Consider the following 12,175-nt stretch of genomic DNA (forward strand, 5'->3'; position numbering starts at 1 on the left):
CCAACGTTAGTGAAGGACTGCCAGGAAGCGCATAAGTTAGCCTTGCTGCCTGCTGCTGGTCTCGGGAGGGGTGAGGACTCGCAGCTCCAGCCCGCATCTCGGCTGTCACGCCGCAAACGTCATTGAAGGAGCACCAGGAGGTGCATAAGTTCATGCACGCAGGTGTGTCTGGGCTAAGGGCGACCCGTCTGAGCCTGTCAGAGACCGGAAGAGGCTGGGCTGGGCCACCCCTCTTGGTTCTCTTTTAGGACGTACTGTGAAACAGTCATGTTTTGGTTACTTCCTGGTGAGGAGCTGGAGGAGGTGGACTAAAACCCTACCAGGTGGGATTCTGGTGAAGCAATTGGCCATCAATGCAGTGGATCACAGGTACTTTTTCTTTGCAAGTAGCCTGACCGTGGCCTGGACGAACTAAGCGGTATTGGTACCTACGCCATACATCTTTTTTAGTTTAATAAAGACATTGCCGGGACAGTAGAGGGAACACATAGGACATTGGTGACAAATAGGCAGTGGTTGGCATAAAAACTAGAGAATAGGTATTGTTCTGTGCCCACCTTTTTGGAATCTTGCCTTTTGTCCATTTATTAGAAGCTTTAAAGTCTGGTGCTGTCTAGCTGCTGGGTTGGTTGTCTGAACTATTTTATAATAATATAATATAATAATGTTATCTAAAATTTAGTTTTATTAGGCTCTATACATTTATTTAAATATAAAAAAAATAGTACTCAATCTGTCATTTCTTACATTGCACATATATCATATACTGTAAATTATTGTGTGGGTCATTTGGATTAAGATGGGAAAAAGGAAATTATTACCAAACCTAGGAAGGCCTAAATCCCTAGAACAGCCACAGACACATACACAGACCTCCTTACTAAAGTTCATATCAGGTGCCATGGGGGCAATTGAGAAGCAGATCCCTAATAATGAGCAGTCATTGCTATTCTGTGAAGATCAAAATACGACACCCCTGATGGCACTACAAATCCTAGCTAATAATGATGAAAACCCCAAAACTTGTGATAGAGGTATGGTTTCAATGACAGATAAGGGAAGGAATGGGTGAATACAGAATATATCTGACACTATTAACTCCTCCAAATCAGACTCCCCGCTGCCTTTTAAATTGGTACAAAAACACGCTTATGTACTACAGCTAGCTCCCTAAACAAAGAGGTACCCCGTAGTAAAAGGACTAAACCCCAAAGTAAGTCTATGGATAGGCCAGTGATGGTAAATACTGAACAATCTCAGCAGTGTGGTAATTTAAATAATGAAAAATTGGACACATCATGTTCAGCAGTTAAATCTCTAGAGCTGTTTGTGAAAAATAGCTTAGAATTCAATAATACCTGCTTAAAAGAATTAGAAACCAAATGTGCAACATGTTTGGACCAATTAAATTCTCGATTATCAAGTGAGCCCACTGGGAATGATTTAGTTGGCAGTAATCTAGCTGTAACTAATACAGCGAGGCAATCGAATCACTTATGCACTCATAGCCCACAGGGCACAACATCTTATGCCCAAACTGGTTCATGTTTAAACAAAGGGAACAACTTTGTTGGACCATTGCATCCGCCTGTTAATTCCACATCCGTAGATGTTCCATTAATACAGCCAACAGAGTTTTTAGATCTCCCACCTGCAGCCACCCCATATGTGATAGTTTTATCAAGTGTCCCACCTTTAAAGCATAAGACTTTTGAATCTTGGACCTCTCTTTAGAACAAGCCACTAAACTGGCTAGGGGTAAGATCTGGTCTGACCGAACATTTGTTTGCAAATTTAAAGATGGTTAGACAAATTAAATGGGTGGGCAGGACTCAGAAATCTCTACCAGGAGACTGCATAGTTCTGCCTTTTAAAACACTGAGGCATGTGGATACTGTCCTAAATAGAATCAGGCCCACTCATGTTACCTCGAACACAATCTCTAACATCCACTGGGTTATTTTTATCAACCAGGTTCAATAGGGCCCTCTGATCGGTTTATGCCTGTAAGCATTCCCCCACCTGCTACCTGCCGAATTTCCAATGTTCCAACTTTTAATAGATATCAGGGACTAGAAAATCTTGAAGATAATAATTGACCATCAGTGGAGAACCGGGAGGGAACCAAGCGGAGACACGAGGGAACAAATACATTATACCGTCCCGGGGGGGGCAGACTTCAGTAAAAACTGGTCCATTTATTCCATCTGGCGTTGAGTCCTTACAGCATGCCATCAGGTCTAACAAAGATGCGAGGCCAATCACTGTTGTAGTGGATTCTATCCACTCTTCCATCTAACATGTTGGTTTTTTGTTCAGGAATGAGGCAGGACTCCGGAACAAAATTAGGAATCTAGAGTGGTTTGATTTTGTAGAAGGTTATAACTTTATCTGTCTCCAGGAGTCCTGGCTGGTGTAACCTGTTCATATGAATGGCTTTAGGACATTTCATGTCCCCGCTGTTCCAGTGATTCATGGTAGATCTAAAAGTGGCTTATGTATTTTTGTCTCTAATAACGTACAACCTTTAAAATTGGTTAAAGAACTAGCCAACCCCTATTACCAAGTGATTGCATGTGAAGGGTCAGGTTCAGCCATGTTGGTAGTGATAAACATGTATAACAACGCCCCAAGTGATGAAATTATAACGCATTTGTACAAGTTATTCGACTACTTGGAAAAGATGGACAATAGTAAGAAGAAAAAGCAATTGATTGTGTGGGGAGGCAAAATTAAAACTCAACTGTGTAGCTCACTCACCGAGAAAGTATGCGGCATGATCAATTTAGTTGGGTCAAGTAAATCGCATTTCATCCATAACTGTTATGGAGATAAATTAAAACAAGCTGATCTATTATTTTCAAATGAAATTGTATCACCATATGCTCCATTCAGGTGTACCTTTAATGGGAGAAATAATCACAGTACTATCGATTATGTATTAACTTCTAATAATTTGAGCCCCCGTGTTTTTAACTTCAAAACCCATTCCATACCATTAAGTGACCGTTACCCACAATCTATACAAATTGCAAAGGACATATTAACCAGAAAACAGCATGGGTCTGGCCTGGCTCCTAGTGGAGAATTACAGTTAGCCACTCTAAATGGTTTCTCACTGAGGTAGCATCAGATTACCCTAGAGAATGTTCTGGGAAAATTAATTTGTTATATGGGGGAAGCATTTGAGACATGCTTGGATCATAATTCACTACCGATGGAAATTATAAAAACATTTTTAATCATTAGTCAGGCTGTGAAATGGCTGGTGTGATGTACAATGCACTAAGGCAAATAAGAGGCCCAAAGAGGCACTACATAGAAACCCTAGGTCCAGCATTGCAGACCTGTTTATAGGCAGGCCCTGAAACAGCGGAAACCCTGATTAAAGGAAGAGGCTGGGGTTGTGTTATGCAAAGCAAGTAGCAAGAATTACAATAATACATTCTGGAAGATAGTAAACTCTGCCCTGCTGAGAGAGGATGTTGGCCCTGGGATCATGGTTGTAATATCTGAGGATGACTGGATCAAACACTTTCCGCCATCTACTCTGCACAGATCCCTAAACCTGATTCTATTGGGCCTTCTATCAAAGGTAATTTAGATCATTAACACTCGCTCAGCATTACCCCATGTACCTTAGATGAAGTGACTGACGCAATAACTTCTAGTAAAGGGGGTAAAGTGCCCGGCCTGATGCCATTGAGATGGACTTGTACAAAGCTAATATTCCTCTGTGGGTACCCATCTTAACTGTTGTCTTAAAGGCCTGTTGTATTTCAGAATTTCTTTCCATTTGCAAAAAAGGGGATCAACATAATCCTGCCTGCTATAGACCGATCTCGTTGCTCAGTTCATTAGTAATAGTGAGTAGAATAATCTTAAATAGACTTCAAGAGTGAGCTGAAACTAAGGGTGCTCTGGCTGACATAGAATACGGGTTTCGTACTGGGGTAGGGACCATTGAACAGAACCTTAAGTTAACCTTAAGTTAAGTATGCTTGTAGGGCAATGGACACCAGTTAATCTAAAAGGGTACGGAACCATGTCAATCAATTCACCACAGTGTCAATGGAATAACTGTATAACGTTAACGGAAGAGCCAGAGTGTAGTGTGAGGCACAACTGTCTAACAAACATTTATTCTGTAACTGTATTATTGCAAGTAGAACATGTATTCAATAAAAATAATTTAAAACAAAGTATGCTAGTAGGGAAATACACTAAGATTAAAGGCGAAGATCTGTACTTGGGATTCGTAGATTTGTCCTCCGCCTTTGACTGTGTTAAACACCCTAAGCTATGGGCAATAATGAGGACATCGGTGTGGACCCTGCAATCATTTCCTTTCTGAGGGATTTATATTATGGCACGAAGGCTAGGATCAGATAAGGGAATAGGGCTGAATGTACACAGCCGTTCAGCATAGAGAAGGGGGTGAGGCAGGGCTGTGACCTTTTCTATTCTCGCTCTACATAAATAATGTAGGCACTGCCCTGACTATGCAACCGAAAGATCTGGCCCATGTGGGACATTGTCCTGTGTCTGCCCTTCTCTATGCTGACAATGCTGTCTTGATGGCATGCACCCCAATCTCCATGCAGTCGGTACGTAATGATTTCGTTAACTATATGCAGTACCTTGATTTGCATGTGAACCAAACTAAGACATTTGTAATGAGGTGCGGCAGGAAAAATGGCAACTGCAACCAATTAGAATCCTGTATTCTGGCATTGAAAGTACCAACACTTTTTCGTACCTGGGCGTTTTATTTGACAAAGATGGTATATGGATCCAATACCATTAAGGCTAGAACACAGCTTTTTAGAAGTGCCTGATGCCTTACATAAATTTGCCATAAGATTAGGTACAAACCCGCCGCAAGAAATGCTTACTATTTACAAGGCAGAATGTGTCAGTAAAGTAGTATTCAGGCCTGGCATATGGGGGGAAGCAAATTGTATGGCATTACAACTAGTGGAAAACGATTTTTTAAGGTATTCATCTGCAACACCCAAATCCGCTTCTACCGTTGTGTGTCACACAGAGCTGGATGTACTGTATTTTTTTGATTTAATTAAGATCCAACCTATCCTGCTGTGACACAAGGTATGGACGTCTGAGTACACTGCCCTAAATCGGTCTGTTATACGAGACTGTTTAAAGTCAACCCAATACACTCGCATCCCATGGTTGAGATACATAGAGTGTTTTTGTCAGGATTTGGGGCATCCAAACTATTTTACCAACCCCAAATGCTTAGCTGAAATCAATAGGAAAGATTTAAAGGCTGACTGTTTAACACACTTGGAGAATATCAGGAAATCTGTAGCATTGTTAAAACCCACCATTTTCAGAAACCAGCTTATTTTAACCAGTTACGATATGCAATTATAACTGAGATCTGCACCACACCAAAAGCATATATATATATAAATTGGTTTTAAAATGGACATTTTTCATTGCATGATTACCTTCCCTGAACCGAACAATTGGTCCTCTAATCTATCAAAATGTCCCTGTGATAACTCCTCAACACAGACTACAATGCATGTGGTATTTTACATTTTACAAAAAGTGGCGGAAATATTTTATATTAAGTTTTTTCAAACAAGTAGAGTTTACTCAATGTCGCCCGGCCTATCTCTTTCTACAGTCTTTACCAACTATTGATATCTGAGTAAGAATGGCATCCTTTTTATGTAGTGTTTTTTATGCCAGAAAGAACATATTGTTAGAGGATATAGACAATTCAGTCAGATTGGGCAACATTGATTAGTAGAAACATGTGGGCAACCTGATTGGTGTCATGTTTTATATTGAATATACCAATCTGATGTCTTTCCTATATGTAATTTTACTAATAAGTATTAAAGTAATTGAGTGGAAATAGGATCATATGGCGGACCCAAATTTGAAGTTCTCATGCTCCTGTATTTTTCACTATGATTACACGTTTACAATTGTAAAACGGGCACAAGCTAACATAAGGTACAGATGATTTTTCAGATTGGTATGGAATGAACTGTTTTGAAACTACAATACAATGTGTTAGTGTTTAGTACTGTGTTTTATATACATGTATTTTTATGATAATGAAGTGGTATTGATAATGTTTTCTGTATTACATATGTGCATTTATGTTTAATGTGCTTTTATGGTCTAATATATTTTGACCGAATAAAGCTGATGATGGATGGACCACAGTTAACCTTGTTTCCTTTACATGTCTCCATAACTCTAATCCATACAGGGCTGTCACCTTAGCCTTAACATTATATAATTCAAGGGCTGGATAAAGAATTCTTGATTTTGTACTCTTCTACAATTTTGATATAAACATTGACTTCTGCTGCAACTTGAGCACTCTCTTGATAATCTGCTGTGACCAGGAAAAGTTGTTAAAGGACATATATTTAGTTTTTTTGTTATTGAACTTCAACCCCCTTTCAGAGCAAAAAGTAAAAAAAAAAAACAGTCCACCAATGCTCGCAGCCCAGCATGGGTTTCAGAGATGAGAGTTCTATCATCTGCAAACAATAACCCCAGTAATCGTAAGGCTCCTATTTTTGGGAAGTCTTTGCCAAGGACGTCTAGATATTTCACAACCTTGCTGATATATAGAGAGAAGACAGTTGGGGCCAAAAAAGATCCCGACCAACTCCATTCTCTATCCTATTAGAACTAGTCAGCTCCTCCTTACTACCACACCTTACTCTGGCATAATTATTCTCACGTAGTCTTATTTGAATTCATAACATTTTACTAGGGACTCCCATGGCGACCAGAACTCCCCAGAGCTTGTGACAAGGAATTAAATTAAATGTTGATTTAGGATTGACAAATGCCACATAAAAATGACCCTTCTCTAATATCACTGTTTTCCAATGAATGAGCAAGGTCGAACTATCTGGTTGATTGTGCTGGTTTTCGAATGAAATCCTTCTTGGAAATCTGATAGGATCTTATTATGAATAATGCACTTGGTAGGTGTCCCAAAAATTTGGCAACCGAAATGATTCTTTGGCCCATCAATTAAACTAATTAGCCTATAGTTTCGAGGGTTATCACGACTGCCTTCTTATGGGTGGGGCAAGCACTGCATCACACCAGGATTTAGGGAGCTCACCACACCTCAAAATTCATCTCATAAACAGGTTGAGATATTGGCCCCAGATAAGAGTTTCGGATGCATATATGTCTCCCCTGAATCCAATCGGGCCCTGATGCCTTCCCAGGAACTCCCTAGGTCATCAAGGGAGTCCTTAAGAATAATGTTTAAAGGTCTTGGCATTTCATTAGTCTTGGCAAGGGTTATAACTAGAGAGCACTTGGCACCTTAATATAGACCCTGAAAGTGCTCAACACAAACTTAGGGCTGAAGGTGATGCTCAACTTTGGTTAATGAGTGTCAGCTGCCATGAGTTAATATATTCCAAAATGGTTTGTTATCCTCTATTCTGGCTGCGATCATTAGGTCATTCCATACTTCAGTCTGTCAATTAGACCTAGCTTTAGACAACACTAACTTATAATTTCTCCTTGTCAAATGTATTTGTTCTAGATCTTTGGCTTTAATAGATTTTATTATGCTGCCTTAGCGTGCTGTATTATTTGTTGTACCAAGGATGGTTGGATTTCGATTTAGCTGTTCCTTTACATTCCCTAGTGAAAGTCTTGCGAAGTTAATTCAATAAATCTTTGTGATACTTCAGTGACGATTTCGCTCCTTGAAATTGTCACTCTTTCCTCAGATGTTCCTCTATTTCCCATTTGCCCTTGGGTACAAGACATCAAAGCCAAGCTGCCAACCCTTCTAACCCATCAGTCAGGGCTCGTCATGGCAATAATATTTCAAAATAATCAAATTTGTCTGCGGCCCTCACAATATCCGAGTGAGTTACTGAAATGAGTTTATGAACATCTGGGATCCAATGGATCACTTTCTTAGTCAATGAGTCTCTACTTTCTCTTGTCCCACGTGAACATCTGGCAACGTTGTGGAAGTACCCCTCCCGAACTAAGATCATAATCCCAAAAGGGCTTGAGAGGGGGGTTTCTGGCAAGACACATGGGACTAATTAATTTGCTAGTGGTAGTCCCAGGTTCTAATGCAAATCAGACAACCGATTGAGGCAAGTGTGGAACAGCAGACCTGTTCTCCTTAGCAGATCAGTGAGATCTTTCATGGGGAACAACTAATGGGTTTCTATGTGTAACCCAACTTCTGCCAGTACGAGGAGTTTTACTCCATGGAGTCATGGCCTTTCGAACCGACCTCGGATATTCCAAGTGGCCTCTTCCATCGGAAAGTTGGAATTAGTGCTTGCCTATTGTACATAGACTATCATCACTCCCATGTTGCAGTAATATGGCAGGCTGATAATTTAGGGAAAGCAGATGTTGAAGACAAGGTGTAAATGCTGTCAGTTGGGTAGTTATGGTGACCTACAACATGAGTTCTGCTAATTCAATCTTAAGGTCATTCATGACCAGGACCGCATCACAACACAATGGATTTTGTTAAGTGATGCCGCTAGAAGAGGAGAAGCTATTTGTGTTGGTGAGATTAGTGGGATTAACAAGTTTAGCAAAGTGATTTTCACAAACCACGGTAGGTTCACAAGGAACTGAGGTGGGAAAAGTTTCACACAATGTCTCAATCTGAAGAGGCTACATGATGACGCTCCCTTTTGTAACAACAGAGGGAGAACTCCTCAGTGGCTAGATGTTTTACATGGCGTCCCTGATTTTTTCACAAATATGTTTGCTATTGGTTTGCTTCTAGGGGAGAACTAGAGATAAAAGATGGATTCAAAATAATCTCAACTTCATCAAATAAATCATTTATTTCTCTCAGCAAATTGCTCTTAGATAGCTGATTCACAAATGTTTTCAATAATGCCTTTCCGACCGGGGCCTCAACTGCTTTTCTTTTCTGCATTCTTGCCAGGATATCTCTATACACTACTCAGTTCATTCTCACCTTAGTCAAAGGTATACTTGTAGATAGCTAAAACAAAACATGTCAACACTTTCGAGGAAATTGTTATTTGTAATGTGGCAAGCACTCTTTGCATTAGGAGGCCACTAACCTTGCAACCTTGCAGCATACCTGATTTTCAGCCCGGGGGGGGGGGGGGGGGTGGAGGGAGGGGGGTGGCCCAGTCACTTCCGGCGAGTGACCAGCAAAGATGGTCTTAACCCGGGCATGCCCCTGGGTGCATCCCGCACTGCAGGCAAGAAGCGATGGTTTAAAAGGGCCTGGCCCCACCTCCACAAATCACAGCACTGTGGGCTTTTAACTCCTATCTCAACACAATGAAAGTGTGCCCCCTTTGACCTTACTGCATTGACAAATGTGTCAGCGTACAACTGGTACCAACCCTCACTCAATTTCCCTTGAGCTGCATATTGACTTCTTGACCACAGCTACTACCTCAGAGTCAAAAGTGCTTTGGAGTTCGGCATTAATACTGAACCCATTTCTAATTAGCACCAAAACAGATAAACATCAACACAATACAAAAACACCCTGTGTCAGAACCCTATTTCAGAGGGCCATGATGCATGCAGGGGTTACTGGGCCCAACTGTGGGGAGTGAGGCATTTTACACCTGTTGTCCTGGGCCTGACTTACTATGGATTCAGAGTAACTGGGTGAAGAACCAGAACCTTTTGGACCTGGCGGCGCAGGGTACGCCCTAGTCTCCGTAGTTCTCCTGCTCAGCTACACAGAGACACGGGACACTCTGTCGGCGTTAGAAGATCAGGTTTATTAGCTGCAGCTAGTACAGTTATCCTAGAAGTACATAAAGTAGGTTCTCAGGAGACTGCCACTTCACTCTGTGGCGCACAGTCTTATATATCATATGGAAACATATTCATTAACAGAGTAAACTCCCAGAGTATACAAGAAAAGAGCCAATAAGGAAAGTTGGAAAACAGGTCAGAACCAATAGGAGAGTTTGGAAAACAAAGTATCAGATGACTCGAAAAGACCTCTCCTCCAACTATGTTTGTCACCCCTCCCTCAAGTTAATTCATTAACAGATTCATAACTAACTTGCAGGTGGTGAGATACGTTTGTGTGTGTTGGAGGACAGTTGTGAAACGAGAGAATGCTAGCAGAAGACAGTGAAGGCCAGACGATAAGATAAGGTCAGGAAAGAATAGTGTGAACCAACAGATAGTTGAGACAGGGATTAGAAAAGCCAGACAGGGATTAGTGTACTCGGCTAGTCCAAACACCAGCTTTGCAAACAGAGGCAGAAAGCGTATTTCGACACCAGGTTACAGAAAAAGCAGAATAGACTTTGTTGGCCGTGCTGTCTGAGTTCTGGCAACACAAAATGGGCACAAAATGGCGGGTCGATTCGATCGTGATCAGAAATCGAAGTTCCTCATGGGTCAAGTACCCCTTCTGCACTTGACTCTCAGGATATGCATGATCTGAGCAGTCCAAGGCTCACTCGGGAGGGGGATGGGGCATAGTGTGAATATTGGTGACTGAACACAGGGTAATAACTCAAAATTCACGCATCAGCAGCAATATATCATTGTGCAGCCAAATACTCACTTTTATGGAAAAAAAAAGGCATTTCATTTTCTAATGCTTACCCACACCAAGGGATTATAGAGTGTGCAAAAGCAACTACACAATCCCCTTTTAGGTCGGGCAGCTTTCGTTCTCCCACTCCCTCCTCAAATTAGTGATTGTGGCTATTCCCCATTCAATATTGGTAACATCCAGGGTATGCCCCACTAGCAGTCCGAACCTTAAGAGTTCACTCACTCACAGTTAAAGTCAAAAGTGTACTAGTGCAGCAGCGCTACTAGTAGCAAGTTTTCCCAAGGCTGACAGGCCTGAAACCAGTCTTACCCACACCAGCAGGAGGAAAGCATTCAGCGTTCCTGAGTGTGCCCCGTCTACGAGTGCTCCTGGCAGCTCCAGCCAAGTTCATGTAAGTTAGGAGCAGGGGAACCAGGCAGCTACACTCCGCTAGTGCAGAATATCTCACTCACAATTGCACTCCTAATGCAACCAGAGACTTCCAGCGGCTCCTCTTGTGTCATAGGTGTTTGTTCTGTTCCCGATGGGGGTTACTACGACAATCCTGTCCTCGGTTCCTCACTTGGCTGACAGTGTTCCTTCGACATCCACACTTCTCCAGTGGGACAGAGCAAGTCACAGTCATTGGTGCTCCTAATGACCCCCTCTGGCATGTGGGATGAGTGCAACTCACAATCAATGGCTTTCAGTCCAATCAGCAGTGCAGTACTTCCCATGATGGCCTCTCTTGGCCGATGGAGCTGCCACTCCGCTACCACACAGGGTTATGGCCCCTTTCTGCTTGGCAGTGTTACCCCAGCAGCACATTCTGGTACATGGGGTCTCAGCTCTGCTTCCTCACAGGGATATGGCCTGTTTCTGCACAGCAATATGGGGTTGACGCTCCACTGACATGCACGAGCTCGGGCCCCATCAACGCAGCACATCACACTTGTAAGCTGACGGTATCCAACTCCTATCATACAGGGGTGGCTGACTCTGTCCTGCACACAGGCAATGACCTGATTGGTACAGTAGCCGTTTCCTCACACCTCGTAAAGCGAATCCACTTGACAAGGAATTTTCACTGGACCTTGCTTTCTCCAACGCTTTCCTCTTCCTCACAGTGCACACTGGTCTTAACAAGCAGGCTGCCACTGGTGCTCAAAGCTTCAGGGCAGGTGGTATTGAATTCCCTGGGTGATGTCCCAGCAGGGAGTGTAACGGGCCTTGTTCCCCAATGCTGCCCACAGGCAGAAGTCTTGCAGAGCTTCCCCTCCTCACGCAGCCGATATGAGTGCTTGGCAGACGAACATTCTGGCATCTCAACCTCCCCATCTTAAAGTCTATTTCCAGACACAAAATGTGATTTAGGGTGTGAGTCTTTCAAGTTATATGTTGGGGTTCTGTTTCTTTTGAAGTACCACCTTTCTGCTCCTTCTTCCTTTTGAAAAGTAGTCTGTCACAGCAGGATTGTCGCCTAAAATGATAGTCCCACAATCTAGGTTATGGGAGTGACCAGAGCTCACACCTAGATATCAGCCACAGTGATGTGTACATCAAAAGGTTAGCTCAGGGCCCCCAACCCTACTCTTTATGATTCTCTTATCATCCCCATCTCCT

General features: G+C 42.3%; 1 protein-coding gene across 1 annotated transcript in view; it reads left to right on the forward strand.

Moving 5' to 3' along the window:
- The first annotated feature begins 901 nt into the window (after positions 1-901).
- LOC146811660 (serine protease 27-like) overlaps positions 902-12,175 on the forward strand; it is an 81,177-nt gene continuing 69,903 nt past the window's right edge. Inside the window, exon 1 of the mRNA XM_085615094.1 lies at positions 902-1,034. Coding sequence (XP_085471220.1) covers positions 902-1,034 — 133 coding nt within the window. The remainder of the gene's footprint in view (positions 1,035-12,175) is intronic.

This window comes from Triturus cristatus, chromosome 7 (assembly GCF_964204655.1).
Source record: "Triturus cristatus chromosome 7, aTriCri1.1, whole genome shotgun sequence".
Taxonomy (NCBI): Eukaryota; Metazoa; Chordata; class Amphibia; order Caudata; family Salamandridae; genus Triturus; species Triturus cristatus.